This window comes from Ursus maritimus, unplaced genomic scaffold (genome assembly GCF_017311325.1).
Source record: "Ursus maritimus isolate PB19 unplaced genomic scaffold, ASM1731132v1 scaffold_35, whole genome shotgun sequence".
In the NCBI taxonomy this organism is placed as follows: domain Eukaryota; kingdom Metazoa; phylum Chordata; class Mammalia; order Carnivora; family Ursidae; genus Ursus; species Ursus maritimus.
The window spans coordinates 18,615,740-18,641,969 of record NW_024426119.1 but is presented as its reverse complement, the minus strand read 5'-3'; the positions used below and the strand labels follow the sequence as shown (position 1 = coordinate 18,641,969).

General features: G+C 36.3%; 1 protein-coding gene across 1 annotated transcript in view; it reads right to left on the bottom strand.

Annotated features, from left to right (window-relative positions):
* Positions 1 to 26,230, bottom strand: part of DNAAF4 (dynein axonemal assembly factor 4) — a 54,677-nt gene continuing 28,447 nt past the window's right edge. The window contains exons 5-9 of the mRNA XM_008706000.2: positions 17,993 to 18,138; positions 16,392 to 16,501; positions 3,463 to 3,616; positions 2,393 to 2,498; positions 1 to 677 (exon numbers count right to left, since the gene is read on the bottom strand). Coding sequence (XP_008704222.1) covers positions 568 to 677; positions 2,393 to 2,498; positions 3,463 to 3,616; positions 16,392 to 16,501; positions 17,993 to 18,138 — 626 coding nt within the window. The 3' untranslated portion in view covers positions 1 to 567. The remainder of the gene's footprint in view (positions 678 to 2,392; positions 2,499 to 3,462; positions 3,617 to 16,391; positions 16,502 to 17,992; positions 18,139 to 26,230) is intronic.

Sequence of the window (26,230 nt, the reverse complement as noted above, 5' to 3'; positions counted from 1 at the left end):
AAGAAAAAAAAAAAAGTTTTCCAAACAGTTGTTTTGTTGGGTTGAACTGGTCTACCTTCCCACAACAGGATGGAGAAGTAAAGGTTTTGTGCACTGAATACTAAATGAACATCAGTACTGATTGAACTAAGGTCAACCATTCAATTAAGTAGTATATTTAATTTAAAAAATTATAAACATGGTCTTTTACTTTCAAATTTTACCTTGTCAGAAATGAATCAGTAATGTCCTAGTACTCATCACACCAAGGAATATTTTGTTAGTTATAAGGGTAAGCTGAATTCAACAACAGCAATAACAGCAACAAATATATATATGTAATTAATCCATGTATTGAAGAAGCAAAGAATTAGATCATTCCTAATTTACTTATTCAGAAACCATTCAAATCAAACAGTTCATTTTCTATAGATTTATAATATTTTGCCCTCTACAGAACTAGAGAACGAAAAAGAAAGGGATTCTGCACCATCAGCCATAATATTTACAAAGATTCCTCATGCCTCCAGTTCTTTTTGAAAAACTTAAAAAAATACCTAGTATAATACCTAGTTGCTTCAGCAGTCATTAAGATTTTAGTTCTGTTCCTTGAATTATCTTCCGAATCTTCTCAGCATCATTTTGTACAATTTTATTGGATGGATCAATCTTAAGTGCAGCTTCATAATCCTGTAGGCCTATATTTATATAGCAATGATGGTCAATAAAATTAATATTTTATAAATACTTGTGCTATCCAGATGATATTTTTTATAAAAATAACCACTAAGAACATGGTTCAGGACAAGTACCAGGTTTTCAATCAGATACTCCTTTTCATATACGTATCTCTATGTAGTATTTCTAAAAGACTGCAGAAAATTTTCAGTCATTTCAGGAATAATTACACTCATTACATTCAGGGTTCAGTAAGAAGCAGTTTTGGGTTTGCTTTTTTTTTTTTTTTTAAGATTTTTAAATGTTATTTAAGTAATCTCTACACCCAATGTGGGGCTTGAACTCATGATCCCAAGATCAAGAGTTGCACACTCTTCGGATTGAGCCATCCAAGCATCCGAGAAGCAGTTATTTTAAATTCAAGTACAAATAAACTAACAGCTTAAACTCATTAAAGCATGAACAGACTGAATAAAACTCACATATAAAAAGGACATTTTTATTACCTCGATGAGAAAATAATAAATGACATCTTATTTAGAAATTCTAGATTTAAAAAAAAAATTTTTGGTAGACTCAATCCATACTTAATATAATTCATAGACTACAGTTTGTGGTTTTTTTCTATAGTTGTCATATCTACAGAATTCCTTTGAGGAAAACTGGTTTAAAAGGAAACCATTGTGGACTGTTTGTTAAATACATCCAGATGAGTCTAAGTCTTTACCAAAAGAAGCAGTGGGAAAATTTCTTTGAGAGTGAGGAAACTTGAGTTCTAAGTGCGACTGATTTGCCATATGCCACTTGAGGTAAATCACTTAACTTCTCCAAGCCTCCATTTTCTCATCTTTAAAATGAAAAGTACTTTTAGCGCAAAAACTCTATGATGCTACAATTTCTAAAGAATGCTTTCAAATGTTTCGTTCCTGTCTTGATAATTTTTATCTTCATGAAGCTGGATAAGAGACTTAAAAAAAAAAAAGGGGGGTGGGGCACATAAATCTAATTTGGATGCTTTGGTTAGAAAAGCCTCCTAAAAAATCTCAGAAACAAGTTTAAAAATGAACTCAGAAATAATAAAACCTTATAGACTTGCCCATTGCCTGGTAAGGCATCATCAAGGAGTATGCCTCTAGGCCTTGAAAAAAGCAAAGTTGACTGGTCCTCTGGGTAAGGAAGTATGGGAAGAAGAGCACTAAAGATAAGACACTGACTACTACAAAGTCTTGCCTTTTGGAGCAACATGAGGAACTGCAAAAAGTCCCTAAATACATTAAACATGAAAAATAAATGTTATGGCTTCTATACACATGAGGCTGAAACAAAACTTAGTACAGTCTCACAAACCATAAGCAATGATCATACACTGTGGTAGATCAGTTGTTTCTCAGCTTGTGTGTGTGTGTCTGTCTGTCTGACCAAAGCAGTTCATTTTAAATTTCCATCGTATCTTAAGTGACTCATTCATATCCTTTATCACGCATCCTTCCATAGAAAAGTTGTCTGGATGCTCTAGCATTTTCCAAGATGCTCACATCTTGTCTTAACTGCCTTCTACAAAAAAATTTTTTTAAACACTTCGAAATCATTTTTTGTCAGATAAACTGCAAAGAATATATTAAATGCTAAAAATACAAAACACTGGAGTCCTAAAAAGTTGTGATCTTAAATAACCCCATTGATACTTTTTTCAGAGAATAACTTGGAACTTAAAACATTTCTATCAATTTCTTACCTTCTATGTACAATTCTAGTTGGCAGAATGCCGTCCCACGTCGTATATATGCCTTCATTCTTCCATTAGCATTGTCTGGAACAGGTGGTGTCAATAACTCCAGTGCCTTACAAAATAAAATAAGGGAAAGACAATTTCCTAATTTAAACTTGAGCAAAAACATGATAAAAACCTTAACTTTAAAACAAGCCTCAAGCCTCACCCAACAAAATTTTTGACTTAACTGGCACAGAAATTTATCAAATACTTATATTTGTTTTGAACGATTTAAAGAATTATTCAGTTGTTCCTCTACAAGATTCATACCCTTTCTCCTAAAGTGATGATTTGGTTTATCATTTGAAACTTCTACAGCTTTATCTTTATTAGCAGGAATGATTAAAGAACATTGGAGGTCTTTATATTCACATTGGGTGATTCAGTTTATTCACTCATTCAATAAATATTTGTGCACAGCCCTGTGCTAGTAAAAGGAAAACTGGATCATAAAAATATTGTCAGATCTCTTAATAGCTTAATGAGATCAAAGTATGAGGATCTGGTTATTTCCTTCATATTTTCAATCTCAAGGAGCCACATAAGAAATTTTGCATGTGATTTTCCCTTAAAACAGGTTATTCTGACATGGGAAAAAAAAAGAAAAAAACTAGAAGTTTAAGATAATGACATGAAATTAATAATGAAACCAGGATATACTAGGTTACTCTGAAAATTGGGAAATTATTATAGAGCTATCCTCCTAATGTGCAAGTGGTAGTGACAATAAGAAAACCAAGTTTTCTTCCTTCAACCTTGCATTAAGTCGGCAAAACTTTAAGATAAAGGGTAAGCACAAACTGACAAGAAGTTGTGGACTTCAACTGATATACTAAGACAATATAGTGTGTCTTGGAGTCTCAAAAAAATACCAGTTTCTTGTCAATTCAAAAAGTCTTTTTTCAGTAAAAAAAAAAGCATAACTAACAAGACAAAAGAAAAAAGATTAAGGACATCATTTAAGCCAATGAAAGAGAGGATAACAATTTTAAGGCACCATATATATATAAATAAATAGATAGATATAGATATACCTTAGAAGAATCTTCGATGGCCTTGTGTAAGTTTTTTAGTTTCAGGTGGCAAGCAGCCCGATTCAAATACAATAGTGGAATCTTGTTATTTAGTCTTATGGCTAAGTTGTATGCATTAACAGCTGCCAAGTAGTTTTCTTTTGCAAACAATTCGCTAATGAGACAAAAAGAGAAAAGGAAAACAATGTAATGTTGAAATAGAAACACAGTAATACTATCTAATGATATTTGGCAGAGGAGACCGCTTACCTCCTTTTCTACTCCCTGTACAACGGACTCCGTCCCAAGGCTGCACCTACCCCACACTTCCTCCACGCACATCAGTGTGTCATCTGAATGGGACTGACCTCAACGCCACCTCCAAGGGTACTCATCTGTAATTTAAGCCAGTAAACGTATTTCCACCCTCTTGACTACAATAACTGACTTGGGGAGAGCCCTATGACCTAAATTGGTCTATTCAGACTGAAGCCTATGACTTTGTTTCCAACGTTAGAGAATGAAAAATTGGGAAAACTCCTCTTGCCGGACACAAGTGAAGAAAGCACACGGCCCAAACTGTTGGTGACCATGTTTAACACAATGGGAACAGCCAGCACTAGAATAAAGCTGATACTACGGAATTATGAAAAGAATAAAAAGGCAGACAGAAACTGAGTCCTTAGTGATAATGGTTAAGCTGCTGGATCAAACTTTCCCTGAAATGCAACATACCTTTAGCTTTTTAGTTATATAAGCCAATAAATTCCTTTTAACATAGAGCCAGTTTAAATTGGTTTTTTTGGTTACTTGCAAACAGAAGCATCTAATAGATTAAATCTTCCAAAATTCTCTTCAAGTAGATGTACATAATTAAAGAATTTAGTTAAAATGTACAGTGTTTCTTTATTTTTACGTACAATTCTTAGAATTTTGAAAAATGTATAAACATAAGGAAAAGAGAAAATACCAAATATAAAAAGTACCATAGAACAATTTGTACTCGAAAATGGTACTGTATACTGTACCATTCTAGAACATGATGACATCAAAAGGAAAAGCACCCAGTAAATCATTAGTCAAAGGAAAGATGCCACTACTGTGACATCGAACCTAAGCCTGACTTGAGTTTAAAACAACCGCCACAAACTGGAAAAGCTAATTCTCCAGTAACAGTGTATGTTTCTAAAGTGCCTCCTCTCAGCTAGGAGGATATTTCTGAATGCAAGTAACAGACAGAATCCCAACTCAAACTGCTTTAAACAAGTAAGGAAATAAATGATCTCACATTTAAAACGTCCAGAGGGAAAGGCTCCATGCCCAAAGAAATCAGCGGCTTGAGGATGCTATCCTAAGGCCTAAGTTCCTTTCATTTCTGCGTCCTACTGTGCTCAGCAGCTACTTCAGCCCAGGGCTGGTTTTCCTCATGGGTGTAAGGTGGCTGCACAATTTCAGGTGCCATATTCAAGCACAATATTAGGAGAAAATGGGACAGTACCTTCTGGCATATGCTCCTTAAGGGCAAGAAAACCTTTCCCAGAAATCCTCCTGGTTCACCTCCTTTCCCATCTCACTGACCAAAAGTACCTACCCTTAAAAAAATATTTTCCCGTAATAAAACCATCAGTCTCTCCCCCTCTCCCTCAATCTCTCTCCCCCTCGGTTTCTCTCTCCCCACTATATCCTTAGAACTACCTGTCGCTGTTTTGGGGCATTTAAGAAAATTCAACAATGTGATCATCTTTTCTTATTAAGAAATATGGAGATATACCATTTTTACAGAGTTGTTGTTGTTATTGCTGTTTTTACAAAGAAGTCTCTACCTTGTGCCAGGATTTCTGAAACCAGTCTCCTCCTATTGATGGACATTTAGAGTTTTTGTTTCCCAATACTTTGCTTTTATAAACACTATAATAAATATTTTTGTACATCTAGCTAAAAACAAAACGATACCACAAACAAAAAACCCCACCAACAGTGTAACGAAAACAAACATGATTTGTTGGAGTCAATTAGAATTTATCCCGGGACTTGGGAGAGGGTCCCCTTCTAAGTCACATGGGTAAGTTCTACACACCAAAACAAAATAGGGTCTCAGCCAATAAGGATAAAGGGAGACCATACCTTTTGGCTAGATATCCTATAGTGTCTACTACAAGACTTTTTTAAAAATTGTGATAATATATATATAACAAAATTTACCATTTTTAACCATCTTTAAATGTATAGTTTAGTGACATTAAGTCCATTTACATTGTTGTGCAGCTATCACCAATATCCATTCTCCAGAACTCTTCCATCTTCTGAAACTGAAACTCTGTACCCATTAAACATTAACTCCCCATTCCCTCCTATCTTTGACAATCACTATTCTATTTTCTGTTCTATGAATTTGACTGCCTCTAGGTACCTCAAATAAGTGGAATCATATTTTTCCTTTTGTAACTGGCTCATTTTACTTAGCATATGTCTTCAAGGTTCAGCCATGTTATAGCACGTAACAAGAGTTTCTTCCTTTTAAAGGCTGAATACTATTCTATTGTATGGGTATACCACATTTTGTCTACCAAAATATCCATCAGTGGGCACCTGGGTTGCTTCTACCTCCGGGCGATTGTGAATAATGCTACCATGAACATAGGTGTACAAATACTATCTGTTTGTGTCCCTGCTTTCAATTCCTTTGTGTATATACCCTGAAGTGGGATTGCTGGATCATATGGTAATTCTATTTTTAATTTTTTGAGGAGCATCCATACTGTGTACCATCTTACATTCCCTTCAACAATGTTCAAGGGTTCTAATTTGTCCATATCCTCAACGAGACTTGTTATTTCACGGGTTTTTTTATAACAGCCATTGTAATGTGTGTAAAGTAGTATCCCATTATGATTTTGATTTGCATTCTCCAAATAATTGCTGATATTCAACATCTTTTCATGTACTTTTGCCATTTGTATATCTCCTTAAAGAAATGTCTATTTAAGTCCTTTGCCTACTTTTTATTTTTATTTTTTAATTTTCTTTGCCTACTTTTTAAAAAGGTTGTTTTTTAACTGTTGAGTTGCGGAACTTTTTTTTTTTTTTTTTTAAGATTTATTTATTTGAGGGAGGGGCCAGAGGGAGACGGAGAGAGAAACCCATGCAGACTCTGCCCTGAGTATGAACCCGACACGGGACTTGATCTCACAACCCTGAGATCAGACCGGAGCCAAAACCAAGAGTGGGGTGCTCAACTGACTATACCACCCAGGGGCCCCACAGAAGTTCTTTATATACAGCCCGGATATTAACCCGTTATTAGATATATGATTTGCAAATATTTTCTCCATTCCATGGGTTGTCTTTTCACTCTGTTAATAGTGTCCTTCATGCACAAAAGCTTTTAATTTTTATACATTTCAATTAACCTATTTTTCTTTTGTTGTCTGTACTTTTTAAATTTTTTTTTTATTTTAGAGAGAAAGAGAGAGAATGCATGTGAGCAGGGACGGGGAAGGGCTGAGGGGGAGGGAGAGATAAAATCTCAAGCAACTCCCTGCTGAGCACAGAGCCCCACTTAAGGCTCTATCTCATGACCCTGAGATTATGACCTGAGCCAAAATCAAGAGTCAGACACTTAACCAACTGAGCCATCCACGCACCCCAATACTTTTGGTGTCACACCCAGGAAATATTGCCAAATTCAATGTCACAATGTGCTCTGTGTTTTTATTCTAAGAATTTTATAATTTTAGCTCTTATGTTTAGGTGTTTGATATATTTTGAGTCAATTTTTGTATAAGGTGTTAAGTAAGGGTCCAACTTCATTCTCTTTTATATGAATTTCCAGTTTTCCTACCACCATGTGTTAAAAAGACTATCCTTTCTACATTGAATAATTGTTGACAATGATTTGATCATAGAAGAGAGGGCTGTTTCTGGACCCCATCTATTCCATTGGTCTATTTGTCTGTACAAATCTTATATTAACATACACATTGGAAGAACAGTTCCATTTTGGGGACACCTGGGTGGCTTAGTCGGTTAAGCGTCTATCTTGATTTCGGCTCAGGTCATGATCTCAGGGTTCTGGGACTGAGCCCACAGCAGGCTCCACACTGGGCATGGAGCCTGCCTCAGATTCTCTCTTCTCTCCCTCTGCCCCTTCCCGCTCTAAAAAAATAAAAAATTAAATAAAAAATTAAAAAAATAAATGAAGAACGGGTCCATTTTTCATCTTTAACATAAGTTTGTAGTTTTGTAACAGTTTTATCAGAAAAATTCTCCCACATTCTAAGGGAAGACGAGTTTACAATGAGCATTATTAAAAGAACCTCTATAGAAGACATAATAGCAAGAAATATAAGTATTAAAATATTTTTAATGTTTACATATACGTATTAAAATATAAATCCAAAAGAACACTACATTCTTTTAAGTTCAATGCCACCGCAAACATCCAAAAATCTGCTTTATGGCTTTCGGAATGATTTTGGACTTGGAAATAGCCAAATTTCAAAAGGAAAGGGAAAAAAAATTAAACCTGTAACTAAAGGGCAGAAACCTTTGAACACCAAATTTAAATAGAGAAGTTAATAACCATGAAGTCTCCCCTAATGTTCCAAATAAGGCAATGTCAATGAAAAAAATTATGCAAAAGTACTCATTAATTCAACACATACTGAATACTTATTATACTGTATGTACAGTGAGCACAAAAGAGACATGGACAATTGCAAACAGTCCTGTCATTTTTATGATGGCTGACTGGTGTGCCTTTATAAAGGAAGAAACATCCTGATTCGCAATGGCCAAAATGGCCAGAGATTTTTGTACAAGAGTTGAACGTGGGAGAAGCGACCAGAGGCAGGACTGCTAGGAAAGAAGCACTGAAGAGAAGAAAAGGGCAGAAGAAAGCCAGGAGAAACCAGAAGTGTAGGGCTTAGACACGGCATAGCGGCGGAAGCAACGCACGTTCCAACAGAAGACAGAATAGCTCTGTTGTGTGGGCGGTAAGAACTGTAACAGCCACCTGCCCCTGAAAGGACTTTTAAAGTCCTTGTCTCTTTCAGCATCTCATGGTTCAGCAGAGAAAACATTCTTGGGTATCTCGAGAGCTTCTAAAGCTGAGTATCACACGCCTTAGTGAAGGCACGTCAAGCAGTACAATGTAGCACTCACAATGCAAACAGGAAGAGGAAACTACACACTAAACAAAATGACAAGTTAGGCTATAGCAGGTACTGCATTGCAACAGAATATTATGGGCTATAAAATGCATACAAACAAGCAACTGAACAGAATGATAATTACCTCAAAGAAGTCATCTTAGAATATGGATTCTAAACTTCTTTGAGTCAGGCAAAAGGTAGTAGTATAAGAAAACTGTCTTATCTCCAGAAACAGAGTTTTTAAAATGCAGCAGAGCAAGGCGGATTTGGCAGATCTGTCCTGAAAGTAGGCAGGTGCAAAGGGCTGCTGGGAGATGATTCTCCGTGGGAATCTTATGTTCATGCATGTCTTACGTCAGATGCACAGACAGCTTTTAATTGGGACAATCTTTTCAAAGATGTCTGCATAGCACACAGCTTTGGAAAACAGAGTAGTGTCTTCCTTTGGGGCAAAGAACAGATTTATCTGCTGTTCAGTTTGAAAAAGATATCATCTCCTTGTGGGGCAAAAGTTGAACGTGCTTGCTTACAATCGTCTTACAAAAAATTGTGTTCCTTGGGCGCACCTGGGTGGCTCAGTCAGTTAAGCATCCAATTCTTGATTTTGGTTCAGGTCATGATCTTGGGGTCCTGGGACTGAGCCCCATGTTGGGCTCCTGCTCAGCGCAGAGTCTCCTTGTCCCTCTCCCTCCCGCATTTCTCCTCCTACCCTCCCCCTCCCCTCTTCTCTCACACATCCACTCTCTCTCTCTAATATAAGAAAAAGTAAATAAAAGAAATTGTGTTCCTTAAGTATGGTGTTCTGAGCTGTGGTTCAAACCTGGGCCTGCCTTTGCACTGGCCTTGTGGGACTGGAGGGGCACAGGGAAACGACATGAAGCTCACACCACTTGCTGCGCCTTAAATAATAGTCTTTTGTCTCTGACCCATGAGTATCCTGTCTTCTTCCCCATATTCATGAAACTGTGTAGGCTAACCCTTCACAGTTCTTGCCAGGGCATGGACCCAAACCTAACAATTAGAAAGAAATTCAGTTTGGCAAGTAGAATTGTATACTGTGTTGGGAGGAGATGGCCAAGAATCAGCAGCCAAAAAGTCCAACATGAAGTAAAAGGACATCCAGACAGGCATAGAGAATACAACCACAGAACATACCCAAATAACAAGCAGAAATATAGACTGACAGACAAGGTCAGCAGGGTCCTATAAACAAAGCTGGGGTTCAGAAGTAGAATTAGCCAGGTAGCAAAAGGAAAAGCAAAAGCAAAGCAGATCCTCAATCTTAAAAGGACTGGGGTATTAGGCAGGCTACAAAATCTGACACTTAGGCCAAAAGAATAAAAAGAAAATTCAGGGGGCACCTGGGTGGCTCAGTCGGTTAAGCATCCGACTCTTGATTGCAGCTCAGGTCTTGATCTCAGCATCGTGAGTTCAAGCCCCACGGACAAAGAAAAGAAAAGAAAAGAAAATTCAGACATAAGAACTAGCGTAGACAATGATTTTATGTAATAATAGCAATATGATGCTGGGAGCTAGATTGTAGAACAATATATCCTTAATTCCCTCCTATGTAACATTAGACTTTGCTGTACAGTAAGGTAGGCAGAAGGGATTCAAGTGGCCCTAGGGTGGGAAAAGAAGGAATTTAAGTCTGAAGTTAAGACAGGGTCCAAAAAAACTTATGCTAAAAATCAAGCGCAGGGCAATGGCAGTGCCACAGAACAATGGTCCATTTACTTTATGTGATTACAAGTGCCTAGAAGGGTAGCTCTTAAAGTTATTTACAGATTCTGAGTCATGTAAGCCTGTAAAATAACATCATACCATGCACATGTCTAAATGAGAGCATCTGGACTCTGTTTTATATGAGAAGTTCTCAGTAAAAAGCTGTCTGGTACATAAGGTTAATTGGAAAAGGTAAAATGCTTTCAGGAGCAAATGAAATTACCTAAGCTTACGTATTTTCCCAAAAGGTAGAGATTTGACATTTAAAACTAAGACACAGCAGTGGAAGGGGCGGTAGAGAAAAATGAAAAAGCTATTGCTCTTTTGAAAGGTTTGCCCACCTCTACCCTTTTGCGAAGCAAGTGGCCCGCGTGTTTTAGCATAGTAAGCACGGTCGGACTGTTTTGGCCTGTGTAAATCTAGAGGGCTCTCACGAAACAAAGCCTCTCGAGATGACAGTATTTCATCCTTTGGCTTAAATTCAACACACTACTTCTCAATCAGTTCTATTATATCTATTTCTATCTTTTGTACTGCATTACATTGCTAGCGAGGATACAGTTCTAACAAGTCTTACCTTTCCTTTTATCTATTTGTTCTTGGCACCATGATGAACCGTACTCTGCTCTACTTCTCTGGGTGTTACTAGTTACTAAGTTTTCTCCCATCTCTCCTCATTTTCAACTCTCTGATTTTGCTTCTCTTTCTTTTTCTATCTAATTGGAGCTAGTACGGCAAAATGGTATATAAACAAGAGGCTAAAAGTAATGACAATCTACCATGTCTGACTGCTGCGAAGTATACTTTTGCACTAGGGTTGCTGCCAAGTCATTGTTTTTGCCAGCAGTCGATTTTATTTCTATGTTTTAATTCTTGTAATTTTTAATTTTCACACACACACACACACCCACACACACACACACACACACACACACTTTTGCTGCATTTGTCAGTCAAAATTCCAACCCTGGCTCAACAATTTCATCTGCCCTTTCTACTTTTTTTTTTTTAAGATTTTATTTATTTATTTGAAAGAGAGAGCAAGCAGGAGCAGGAGGAGGGGCAGAGGGAGAAGCAGACTCTCTGCTGGGCAGGGAGCCTGACTCTGGGCTCGATCCCAGGACCCCGGAATCATGACCTGAGCCGAAGGCAGACGCTTAACCAACGGAGCCACCCATGTGCCCCAGCATTTTCTAGTCTTAAAACCAAATCACATCTTTAGTGTATCAGAAATAAGACCAGACCAACACCGCCAAGGACCTTTAGCCAGTCCCAGCATCATAACGCCTGTACCAAAGGACTGTCTCACCAGGTCAATCAATCGTTTTATCTTTGAGCACTGATCTAAAAGCGCACTTCTCCCTTGTCTTCATGTTGCTGGCCTTTCCCAGCTCAAGACCCTGAGATCAAGAGTCCCATGCTCTACCGACTGAGCCAGCCAGGTGCTCCTCCTTTGTACTTTGTTATTCCTAGTTCTGCCATAATAGACTCCACCTTCCAGTCCCTCACCATACCTTCAACTTTTCCACAAAATCCTTTCTAAAATAAACCTGGCTCTGCCCTGAGGGCAGTTCTAATTTCTACCACCCTCTCCACTAAATACCCGTCCACCCAACTCCCCACATTAGTGATTTAGGGTAGGTGGAACTGCAGGAACTGGCATTGTCCAGGCTCTCTCCTGCTAGATCTAAGCTGTAACTCTCTCTTTATCTAGAAGTCCTTATCCTTTGGGACTCCTAACATCTTTGCCCTGTAGCCTTCACTCTTCTCATATTTATTAAGGGCTTTGAAACCTGGTTCTCAGAATCTGTCTCAATCCCAACTTTTGCCATGATTCCAGAAGATTCTAAGATTTGTGTATATGACCCATTTATCAATTTATTCTTGAAATACCTGGAACTCCTTAACTCAGCGTATCTTCCATTCAACTGTACTTTTGCTACCCACTCTCAGGGTCACGCACTGGCCTCCATCATCACCTGAACTGCACTACCTTAGAAATATCAAACTCTAGAATCCCAGCCACTGATCAGAACTTTCTACTCTACCAATTTGCCCTTTATACTAAATCTTCAGTCTTACAATGCCATCTAATTTCTTAATTGCTCCATTTTCTCTTAGTCCACTGGGCCCCTCATGGCATTTCTTCCTTTCTAACACAGCCTGGACTTCATGGCTAAATATCTGAGCTCTTTTTCCATAAGCAATCTGGTCCCTTGCACTACTAGTTTTTTACTGTACTTGTCAGATAAAACTCCCACTCTGGCCCAAAGATCTATTCTTAAATCCAAAAGACTAAACACTATAGGAGATAAATCACACAACTGTACTGACATCTCTATAAATTCATGTTCTCCAACTGGCAGGGCCAACAGTATTCACTAATCAATTTCCCTTATCTAGGTCCATACTTGGCTTCACTTTCTTTCCTCCAATCTCAGAAAATGAAGTATCTCTGTCTACTCCAAGTCAATCTGTCAACATTTTCTAAAGCAAAGTAATCAATCCAACAGGACAGCCTACTCAGCTTTGCTCACTTCAGCATTCTCGGATTGCAAGGAGGAGCAATTCATAACCAAACCACACAGACTGCTTTCGTAACTGGAATGAAAGGACAGGAAGTGGATTTTATTCATCTGTGAGAAGTATAGAGCAGTAGGTAGAATAGAAGCTCTGTAATAATATCAACCTGGAATTGAATCCTGGTTTTACTCATTAACCATCACTTTAGCCATGTTTTCTTAACCTCTCTAGCCCTGTTTTCCACATTTGTAAGAAGGGGATAAAAATAATAATATCCAACTAGTCACATTGTTACAGGAATTAAGTGAGCTCTTTTGTGTACAGCTGCTAGCTTCTCAATAAACATTTGTTAAATAGTGCAAAAGTAGTAGGTCCTACCCAACTATAGTTGTGAGGATTTAATGAGATAGTATAAACACACAAAAGCTCTTATAAACCAACACAAGCTATCAACATATTAACTGTGATCCTGACAATGGCAGCTTAGAGATAAGCAAATGCAATTAAAGAAATGACTTAGAATGTTAGAGCTGGGGAGCAGCACAAGCAGTTGGCCAAGTAGACTGGGTGAAAAACAAGAGGGACTTTCATTTAGTATGTGCTGTGTAAATTTCTTCCCCCCAAAATATTTGTTATTACAAAATTTTAAATTGAATGCAACTTTTAAAAAGAGGAAAAGCAAAACAAAATCAAGACAATCCAACCATTCTTGGCTTTCACCCAATTTTCTCCACTCTGCTCAGAGAGATTTCAATCGTCTCTTTCTCTTGTCTCCAAAGCTATTCAAATCTTTTATATATTTGTGGTGTTAAGGAAACACCACAAAACAAAAACTCTTTAAATTTTCTACTCCATTGGCTTCTGGGAGTATTTTTGTGTACTCCATTCTTTTGCAAGACCTTTAAATGTCCGTAGGTCGAGGAGTGTTCTTCTCAGGCCACTACTCTGGTCTGCACACTCTGTGGATATCTCAACTACATTTTTACTTTTATAAATTTAACTACAATATAAATGCTGATAACCTCCAAATCTATTTCTACAGTGCTGACTTCTCTGGGTTCGAACTTGCTGGACAGTGTCACCCAGACTGGCCCAGAGACATCTTAAACTCAACATATTAAAAACTGAACTTCACCTCCATTCTCTCCTGACTGGTCCCTCACCTTGTATTCTCTAATTTAGCTGGTGGCATCACGCAATCAATCATTCAAACTAGAAACTGGGAACTCCTTCCTCTCATTCCCGAAAAATCAATCAAGAAGTTCTGCCTATTTTACCTCCTAAATATTTTCAAGTTGCCCTCCTCTCCACCCCTACAACAACACCTATAACAAGGCCAGTTCAAGGCCTTCGCCATATTTTCTGCAACACAGTTTCCCCCCTTACCTTATAGAATAAAATCTAAAAAAAGGAAGATTCTTAAATATGGTGAACAAACTGGTAGCAGCCAGAGGGAAGGTGGGTAGAGGGGTGGGTGAAATAGGTGAAGGGGATTAAAAATAAAATTTTCATTGATAAGTACTGAGTAACATACAGAAATGTTGAATAGTTATATTGCACACCTGAAACTAATATAACACTCTATGTTAATTATATGCAAATTAAAAAATAAGTTTAAAAAAAAGAATCTTAACCAAGCACACAAGGCCCCTGATGATTTTTCTAGGTTCATTCGTCATTACTTGTAGCCTCAAATTTTATGTTTTAGCAAAAAATAAACCACACATCATTCCTGACCTATATATCACACTATTTCTTGTCTCTTGAGCTTTTGTTCATATTGTGTCCAATACCTGAAATGAATGCCTTTCTTTCCCTTTCTCTGGAAACTCCTACTTATCATTAAGAGGAGCTCAGGTGCTACATTCTCTATGAAGCTTTTTCTGAACCTACATTCCTCCCTTTAAGGGTAGGTGTCCCTTTTCTGTATTTTCATTTTACCTTGTTCTTTTCTAGTATTGTATTTCCCACACAGTATCACAACTATTTGTGTATGTCTGTCTCCTCCACTGAGCTTTGTAGCTCAGAGCCTAGCCTACAGTCTGGTAAATACCAAGCAATCAATAGATGTTTATTTAATGGTTGAATAAATGGAGAAGAAGGGAGCAAAGGAGAGAGAGAAGAAGAGAAAGAGGAGAAAGGATCATGTAAGGTTTTAATGTTGGAAGTAAGAGAAACCAACCTGTCAGGCCCAGGCCTCTGACTTTCAGAAAAACTGTCACTTCAGCTCAATTCCACATATCAATCCCTGGTGTAACAGACAAGAGAGAAGACCAAGAAAGAACAGAGGAAAGATAAGAAAGGAAAAATATAGACATGTGGTAGATAGGTAATAGAAACCTTTCCCTCAGCCAAAAGCAGTCCATATCCTAATCCTCAGAACCTGTGACTATGCCACCTAACATGGCAGGAAGGATTCCACAGATGTGCCTAAATTAAGGTCTTGAGGGGGGAGATTATGCAAATGAGACTAATGTAACCACAAGGATCCTTATAAAAGAAAGAGGGAAGCAGGAGAGTCAGAGAAGGAGATGGCATTATGGAAGCAGAGGTCAGAGTGATGCAATTGCTGGCTGGAGGCCACAAGCCAAGCAATATAGGCAGCCTAAAAACTAGAAAATGAAGGGAAATAGATTCTTCCCTACAGACTCTAGAAGGAACACAACTGATACCTTGATTTTAAGCCAGTGAAACCCATTTTGAACTTCTGACTTCTAAAACTGTAAGATAATAAATTTGTGATATTTTAAGCCATTAAGTTTATGGTAGATTGTTATGGCAACAACAGAAAAATAATATAAAAGTGTATATAATGAAATATAACAAGTAACATCCACAACTGCCTCAAAATACAAATTCAAATTTGATACATTCATAATGTATCAAAATTCACTGGTTTTGATAATTGTATAAAAATATACAGAGCAATATGTGAATAAATCAAAGGATTTCCTGGTTATAAAATGATAATTTATAAGATAATTCGGTAATCTTTTAAAGCTGGAGATGAATAATCAAAGCTTTAATTTCTAAAAAACACACTTCTTCTTTTTTTTTAGAGGGGAGTTTTTTTTAAGGGGGAGTGAGAGGGAGAGAGGAGAGAAACAAGCAGACTTCATGCCCAGTGAGGAGCCTGACACAGGGCTCAATCTCACAGCCCTGAGATCATGACCTGAGCCAAAATCAAGAGTCGGATGCTCAACAGACTGAGCCACCCAGGCACCCCTAAATAACACATTTCTAAGGGAAATATTAGGAAGAACTTATGCTAAATGTGATTTTAAAAGGAATTTTTAATAAGTAACCCAAGAGATGTCATATATTTCATTTCTGTGACATTTAAATACAAAAACAAATAAAAATAAGAGCCTTGTTCTATGATCTGACTTTTTAAAATAAGGAAGCCCTACCTACTTAATTTGCTTATTTGCATTATCTTTCCCCAACAACACACATAAGCACTTATGTCAAGATATCTTGAAAATGTAGTAAGTACTAATGTACACCTAATTTATTATAAATCTCATAGCCAGAGTTCAAACAACTTACTTTCCTTTGTCCTTCAGCCATTCTGGGTTCTTTTCTTCTTCTTTTAAATCAGAAAGTTCAGGAATATCAGTATTCAGTGCTCTTCGTGCCTCTGCTTGTTTGTGTAACCACTGAAATCAGAGAATAAAGTCTAATGAAGGACACAAAAGTCTTAATACAGGGGCGCCTGGGTGGCTCAGTCATTAAGCGTCTGCCTTCGGCTCAGGGCGTTATCCTAGGGTCCTGGGATCGAGCCCCTCATCAGGCTTCCTACTCTGCTGGGAGCCTGCTTCTTCCTCTCCCACTCCTCCTACTTGTGTTCCCTCTCTCGCTGGCTGTCTTTCTCTCTCTGTCAAATAAATAAATAAAATCTTTAAAAAAAAAAAAAAAAAAAGAGGAAGAAACCAGAGTACAGCTCTCCTTCCACCACTCCCTGCACCCTGATCTTGGACTTGCCAGCCTCCAGAACTTTGAGAAATGTCTGTTGTTTAAACCAGCCAGTGTAGGGTATTTTGTTACAGCAGTCTGAGTAGACTAATACGCTATTTGATAACGTGATTTTAAACTTCCAATTTTTATCCTTTTCAAAAGTTTAATGTTATTAGCTGGTAAAGATCAAGTGTATAAAAATTTCTAGTCCAAATTTCATACAAATTTCTGGAATTCATGTGATTATTATTTTACTTTTCTTGTTTATATTTGTTTTTCTATAATGAAAAAATATAAATGACTTTTAAATAATTATAATCTTATAATTCTAGAGATAATTTTACAAATAATAAAATTTAGAATATATTGTTTAATAATAAGAAAATAGTTAATATTTTTTAAAGATTTTGTTTATTTATTTGAGAGTGAGAAAGGGAAAGAGCACAGAGGCAGAGAGAGAAGCAGACTCCCTGATGAGCAGAGAGCCTGACTCCGGGCTCAATCTCAGGACCCCGAGATCATGACCTGAGCCGAAGGCAGCTGCTTAACTGACTGAGCCACCCAGGTGCCCCCAAAATAGTTAATATCTATAAATTGTCATCATTTCTTAAAGATCTTCAATTACTTCCACAACTTTTTAATTGTGAGAGGCAACAATTAACACCTTGTAGTAAAAAAAAAAAATGCAATTCTTAGTGCCTATATAACTAAAGATACAAAATTCAAAATCCCAGGGCCCAAGGATTTATAAATGAATGAGAGATATTCTAGAATGTCACATTAGAAATACCTGATGATAATAATAATAATTAGTTGTAATAATATATTAACAATAAATGTCCAAATCCCTTACCAAACACATACTGATCCCTTACCAAAACACAAGTTTACAAATCTAATATAGCAAATGATGTATTTGATAAAATAGGTGGCAAGTGTAACAGTTTATCTCCTGGAATAAGCGATAATAGTGCATACTAAGTCAGTGTTCTCTCATCAGCGTTCTGGAGACAAAAAAAATTCTGCACATTATTTTTTTCTCAAAAGGAAATACTAAAATATATTCAAGAAGTAATATCTTAAGTGTAATGAATACTTAAGAAATTCAAAACTCAGTATTAGTTTTAATAGATGAAATTAAAAATAAACTATTTTCATTTGTGATCATTGTAACTAACAGCAAGTATATGTACCTCCTCTTCTTCTGCTACTTGTGATTCTCGGAGAGCAGTTGGAAATACTCGAGGGGTAAAGTTGATTTTAATACTGCCAACGGAGCGAGGAGCAGGAATACTGTCTTCCTTTAATTTCTCCAAAAACATATTTTCTGAATTTCTTCCTTGAAAAGCAATATTAGCAAGTGAGTTATCTTTCTCTCTTTTTCTAGATAACAATCAAGCTGACTTTTACAGTAATTACACATCAAAGCTACTGCTAAAATCCTATACAAATAAACCAAAGATAACTTCTGCTAGAAGGGATGTAAAATCCATCATCAAAAGTGTGGCAGCTAGTTATCTCGTCTTTAATCAATGACCCCCTATTTTTCTAGGATTCTCTCTGTTAAAAAACACAGTGTTTAATTTACGTTCAGTCTAGGGAAGGGCACTCTGAGCGATTCTACATCCACTTTAGAAAGCCATCATTACCAATAATACTACCTCTATTTCCTTTAAGCTCCCACAGCAATATCTTCTATAAGCTTCCTTGTGACAGTATTTTTCAGCCATCAGAGACAGCTAATGAGAATAAGCAAAGAGTAATAATGAAAAGCTATACATTTTTAGAAAGATAGTTTGATGTAATGATGGTTAAGCCAATGTAAGAAGAGAAATGTATCTATGTGTTAGAATATAAACTATATGAATAAAAGGAAGGAAGGGTAAGTTTAAAAAATGCAAAAGTACAAAAAATATGATACGCAGATTTAAAAGGCAATATCAAAACTCTTAAGAAAAACAGATTTTCCAAATATGAAGAGTAATATCCTTGCTATAAAATGAATATATACAAATAAGAAAAAAACTTCTAAATTAAAAAATGTGAAAAGGGCCTACATTGACATTTCCAAGAGAAGGAAGAGGGGGGCAAGGAGTTAAAAATATGGACTCAAACAAACAAGAAAACTGGAGTGCAAATTTTCTAGATGTCTGTGGTTGAGACATCTAACTTCCATTCTCCCTTCTTCCTTTTAGAGATAGAGTTTGAGTTCTAAGCTAGACATATGACTGTGTCAGGCTAGAATCTACATAACCCAGGCTTCCTTGAGATTAGATGTGATTATATGCCAATTCTGAGACAACAAAATATGAATAGAAGTGATGTATACAATGGATCGTTTTATAGGTAAATCTGCTTGCTGAGAACTCCTCTTTCCTCCTTTCCACTGGGTAAAACACGATGCCAACCTCGGCATCCAGAGATGATGTGATGACAGAGATGGCCTGGCCAGCCTGCATGGCCTTGTAAAACAAAGTCATTTATCAGGCCTACATGGATCACTGTTAACATAACAAGTATTGGATTATGGAGAACTAAATTTCTGTCTTATGTGATCCGTGATTTTGGATCTCCTTATTATAACAATTAGCTTTAACCTACCAAATACAATGTCCCAAGAATTTTATATCCAAGAAAATTGCTGCTTACTTACAAAGGCAAAAGACATTCCTAAATATCTAAGAATTAAGTAAATATACTACTTTGCCATCTTTTCCAAATAAATTAATCGAAGAAATGTTCCAAATATGGAGAAATGAAATTAAGAAACTAAGAGTGGGGAACGTAAGGGTAAAAATGAAAAGAATTGGTTTTCTACACAGTGGAAAACACACTAAAAGTGTTGGGAATAAGATTCTTAAATGTTAGTACAACCAAAGGAAAACAATAAAAAGTAAAAAGGAAATATATAACTTCAGATTATTATACTAATGATTACTAGGACACAGAGCATGAAGGGAATAAGCACTATTTTCCATAATGAGAAATTAAAAATTTTTCTTGGGTGCCTGGGTGGCTCAGTCGGTTAAGCATCTGCCTTTGGTTCAGATCCTGGGATCAAGTCCCACATCAGGCTCTCTGCTCAGTGCGGAGTCTGCTTCTCCCTTTCACTCTCCCTCTGTGCTTTCCCTCTCTCTCTTACATAAATAAATAAAATCCTTAAAAATTTTTTATTTTCTTATTAATTTTGCTAAATTAAATAAACATTTTTAAATGATCATGAAAAACATTAACATGACCACTTGTTACATTAAAAGTAGGATATCTAGCTTCCAAACTCTTACTGTAAAATAAGACAAGTAGTAAAACATAAAATAAAATTAGCTTTCTGTTTCCAGAAGCAGAGGTTAAAGTTTTAAAACTTTTTACAATCTCCAGATAAAATGCTATAAACACATAAAATGCTTGATAAAAATATAACAAAGAAATAAAGGTTCAAATATACAGTTCAGTTTAAAAAGTAAGCAAAGAAAAAGTCTTATCAGTGATTTACAGCTGGGGTAATCCAAAAGCTGATAAAAAGCTGTTTGGAAAGATATTTATATCTATATCTGGAATACATATATAAAGGCTAAAGGCTGGAAATGTAATGCTGATATAGTTAGAGAGGTGGGAAGCTGGGAATGAAACTAGAGGCTTAGAAGGGCTGCTCTCTTAGTGAAAAGCATATTTATAAAATCACTGTCCACTGGTCCAGGAAAGTGAAGCCTATTCTTCCTGGGGGTTTGGAAAGGAGGAGAAAAATATATCTTTCGTGAGAAATCAAAACTCTAGGTCTCTCTTGTGAGCAAGTCTTACCTCCACAAACCAGAACACCTGAGATTTTTTTTATATGCACCCATAAAAAAAAAAAAAATCCTTGCTGAAGATGAACACACAATCAAAAACTCCAAATCACACGAGAAAACAATCCAGTGTGAAGGACAGTTAGCAGACACAACAAACAGGAGGTATGGCTTCTTAAGCATTTGAAAGAATAGAACACTCTGCAAGAGATTAAAATAATTTTAAACATGTTTATTTAAAAAGCAAAGACAGGAAAAATCCATACTGAAAAATGAAGAAACAAATGACAAAAGAATGAACAAAAAAACCAGATGCAACTTCCAAAATGAAAAATATTGCCACTGAAATTTAAAACCTTTAGGATGAGTTTAACAGCACCTTAAGCATAGTTGCAGAAAATTTACAAACTAGAAGAGATCTGAGGATAATATATAGAATGAGGTCAAGAAATATACAGAAAGAGGAAGGTGATATTTCAAGACAATAGCTTAGAAGTTCCCAGAACTTTACTGAAAACATAAGTTCTTTGAATAAAAGTATATTCCAAGTTCTGACATTATGAAACAAATAAATATAAAACTGCACAGAGACGAATAAAATCAAAGTACATCAAAGTGAAGAATTTTAAAGCAACCAGAAGACAAAGGATGGATTACCTTATAAATGATCAATAGTTAGATCAAGAGCAGACTTCTCAGCAACATCAGAGGGCAAAAGGCAATAGAAAAATATCTTTGAACTACTGATGGAAAATAACTATCAATGTGGAATTCTACAACCAGCCAAGCCATCCTTCAATAACTAGTATAATATAAAGATAATAACTGAACTTAACACTCACAAATCTTCATTAAAGAACTACTAAAGGTTTTACCTGTAAAGGGAAGGCAATTTTACCCACAAAGAAGTGAAACACAACAAAGACAAATTAAAAATAAGTAAATATGCATCAATCTAAATAGTAATGACTATATAGTGGGGAAAAAACCCATACTAACAGTAATGACTAAATTTAGGGATTTAAAAGTAAAGTGAAGTCAACTGATCTCCCTTCCCTCCAAAAAAGTGGACTAAGATGTTTAGACAATTTCATAGAAGATGGGTATTACTGGAATTTACGTACTAAATTTCCTTGTAATATTTACAAGAATGGTAGAGATTAACCTTAAATCTCTGTTTAATATGCATGTTAAAATATAATAATTAGAATTATATCTATGTACCAAAACAGATACAAAAAATTTAATATTAATCAATGAACAAAAATAGAATACATACCTTTCAAATTAGTAGAAAGTAATCAAGAATATTTTTTAAATCCAAGGCAGAAAAATAGAAAAAAGAACCCAGAAAGAAAGTCTAGTAAATATAAATCACAAAGTAAGACAGCAGAAGAAAATTCTACGATATCAAGATACATTTTATTTATAGTAATAAATCTAAGTGGCCCACAGCCTATTAAAAGAAACCCTCGGTATAAACACAAATACACACCATAAACTACAATCTATAAACACACCTGTAACATAATGATACAGGAAATTTTAAATATGAGAATTATAGTCATTTTATACATTTGGAAACTAAAAATAAAACAAAATGAAACAAAAAACCAAACCGAAACAAAAAACCCTAGTAATTGAAGGGCCAGAGGAAAAAATGATGAGTTACAAAATATTTGCAACTAAACAACAACAAAAACACAAGATTCCAAAACTTATGAATGTATTAACATAGTATTTAAGAGAAAAAAATTTAACTTAACATGTATGTATTAAAATATTCCAAAATTAATGAAAACAAGTTGGACAAGAACAAAGAAAACCTAAAGAAACTCAAAGAAGCAAAATAAAAATAAAGACAGGAATTAACGGAATAGAAAACAAAGAAACAATAAAAAGGATCAACAAAACCAAAAATTTGCTTTTTGGAACAGATATACAAAATGCTACAATAGTTGATCAAGAAAAAACAAAATCATATTAGGAATAAAGAAATGTTATAATGATAGAGAGAAGCAAATAAGAGAAAGTTTATGCCAATAAATGTGAAAAGATGATATGCACAATTTCCTAGAAAATAAATTACCAAAATTGACTTGAAAAAATAGAACACCTGAATAACCAGAAACTAAAAGTACTTTTTTTTTTTTTTTTAAGATTTTATTTATTTATTCGACAGAGATAGAGACAGCCAGCGAGAGAGGGAACACAAGCAGGGGGAGTGGGAGAGGAAGAAGCAGGCTCATAGCGGAGGAGCCTGATGTGGGGCTCGATCCTATAACGCCGGGATCACGCCCTGAGCAGAAGGCAGGTGCTTAACCACTGTGCCACCCAGGCGCCCCAGAAACTAAAAGTACTTCTATAAAATATTCCATGCCTAGACATATTAGGGGTAGTTTTACTAAACCTTCAAACACTAGATAATTCATAGCGAACTAAATTGTTTTGAAGAATAGAAAAAGAAAAAAGGTACAATTCCCAGTGTACCTGAGCAGTAAATATTGTAAGACTTTGCATGTCTGAAAAGTCCTTATGCTTGCCTCCCACTTGATTAATAAGCGGGTGTAGAATTTCACACTGAAAATTATTTTCCCCTCAGAGTGATCCATGTTTCAGGATTCCAGTGCTGAGGTTAGGAGGACAGATGCTAACATTCCCAGTCCTTTGTGCACGATCTGTTTCTCTTCTCTGGAAGCTTCAGGATCTCTGTCTAAAGTGTGCTGAGGGACCCCTGGGTGGTTCAGTCAGTTAAGCATCCAACTCTTTGATTTTGGCTCAGGTCATGATCTCAGCGTTGGAGTTCGAGCCTTCCATCAGGCTCTGAGCTGGGTGTGGATCCAGCCTGCTAAAATTCTCCCTTTCTCTCTGCCCCACCCCCTGGCTCATGTGCTCTTGTTCTCTCTTTCTAAAAAAGAAAAAGAAAAAACATAAAGTGTGCTAAAATTTCATGTGCTTTGGCATGAACATTATAAAATCTGCCATGCTGGACCCGATAGACTCTTTCAATGTGGAAATTCATTTAAGTTTTCAGAAGTTTTGCAACATTAAAAATATTATTTCCTCTCTTCTGTCTCTCCTCTTTCTCATACCCCTATTACTTGAATGTTGAACATCCTGGATAGATACTCTGATTGTTTTATCTTTTCTATTTCAAATATCTTTATCCTTTTGTTCTACGTTCTGAATAACTTAGAAGCCATATTCCAATCATTTGATTAAATTTTTAATTTTCATCACATTTTAAATTTCCAAACTGTTTTATTCTCTTAATATTCCTTACTATAGTCTCTCGTTCTTGTTTAATGATTAAAATATGTCTTCATCTCTCTGAAGACATTAGTTATAATTAAGTTTTCTTCTGTTCCCTGCATTACTTGGTTGTTCCAAGTTGCATTTTATTGTGTCTTGACTGTCTTCTCCTTTTAAAGTATAAAAATTCTGCCTGGAAGTTCTACATACATGAATCTAGTAAGCTTCAGCACCGTCAACTAGCTGGGCCATTACAGATGTCAGAATTTTTTCATCCTACACTCATTAGCTTCCCTACAGAAGAATTCTCTAATCTGCATCCCAGGTGCACTGGGCTTGTGCACGCATATGTGCACGAGCTAAGGAGAGGAGTGCTGGAGGGGATCCCTTGAACCGGAATTTATATTTACGCAATGCTATCTTTCACTCCATCTCTGTATTTTCAGAGCAGAATCTCACTCAGTCTTCAACTATGCAGAATGTAAACCCCCAATCTTCTGTCATGATCTGGAGATCTGGTAGTGAAACTCTATTTACACACTTCCAACCAATCCTTTTTTTTTTTTTTTTTTCAGGCTTACATCTGCCCCTACCTTTAGGAGTACCTGGTTTTTCCAAGTTGAAAAGGGACAAATTCACATGGCCTAAAGTCTCATCTCTCCCTCTAGAATGTTTTGAGTAGCTTAGCAAGCAAGTCAAAACTACTTCAACAGAAGGACAGGCTGGTACCAGTAACTGAACTTTTCTAACAAGATAAGGAAGCCCCAATAGTTAATTAATTAGATGCTCAATGATTCCTCTTTCCCAGTCTCCTATGAATATACACAATAGTACAAGGGCCAGGACCCTCAAAGGAGGCTTGACCATGGCTGGCCTTAAGCATAACTGCGAAATAACAAGAACCTGAGGAGATTATGTGCATTTTGATGCTTTTCTGCATGAAAGTATTCCCAACAAACTTTATTCAATTTTACAAAGAAATAATTCATGTACAATAAAATGTACTCAGGGGCACCTGGGTGACTCAGTTGGTTAGACATCCAACTCTTGGTTTCCACCCAGGTCATGATCTCAGGGTCATGAGATAAAGTCCCGTATTGGGCTCCGTGCTCAGCAGGGAGTCTACTTGAGATTTTCTTCCTCTCCCTCTCAGCCCCTTCCCCAGCACTCCCGTGCGTGCATGCGCTTGTGCGCTCTCACTCTCTCTCTCAAATAAATCTTAAAAAAAAAATAAACTGTACTCATTTTAAACTACATTAATTTAATGAGTTCTGACAGATGTAAGCACCTGTGAAATCATAATCATAATGAAGACAGAAAATTTCTATCACCTCTAAGAGTCCCCTATAGCCACGTGAAGTTCATCCCTTCCTTTTACCTCTGGCCTCAGATAATCACTGATGTACTCTCAGTCATCATAAAATGATAAGTACTTTCTAGAATTTCATTCCGTATGTACTGTGTGGTCTCTTCTGCAGAGTAATATTTCACTTTATGAATGTACGAGATTTGCTTATGCACTCTTCTAGTGATGAGCAGCATTTCCAGTTATTCACCATTCATTGTGAATAAAGTGGCCATAAATATCTGAGTACAAGTCTTCAGGTGAATACATCTTTCTTGTGTAAATACTGAAGACAAGAATGACCGAGTTATATGATAAGTGTATACTTAACTTTTCAGGAAACAGCCAAACACTCTGCCAAAGTCGTTGTACCATTTTACCTTTCTACCATCATTGTACAAGAGCTCCAGTTGTAGCATATCCTCAAGAACACTTGTGTTGATGGTCTTTAGTCTTCTGTTTTAGTCATTTTAATGCATATGTACTACGTACTGTATCTCACTCTCGTTTTAATTTGCATTTCCCTACTAACCAAAGATGTGTCTATTGGCCGTTCATGTCTTACTCTGTGACAAGTCCTTCAAATCTTTCATCTAATTGTTTATTGGATTATCTTCTTACGCATGCATTATGTACACAGTGAGGCAAGAGTCTACCTTCATTTGTTTCCATAAATATATCCCGATCTGTTCCAGACCTTCCTTTCCCCATTGAATTGCCTTGCTACCTTTCATTAAAATCATGAACCATACTTCTGTGGATCAGAATTTGCAACAGCAGTTACTTCGAAGTTGATTTTTAAAATCACATAAAATCTTATCAAAAATTTTAACTTATAGCCGAGATGCCCTTCAACAGATGACTGGATTAAGAAGTTGTGGTCCATATATACAATGGAATATTACTCAGCTATCAGAAAGAACGAGTTCTCAACATTTGCTGCAACATAGACGGCACTGGAGGAGATAACGCTAAGTGAAATAAGTCAAGCAGAGAAAGACAATTATCATATGATTTCTCTCATCTATGAAACATAAGAACTAGGATGA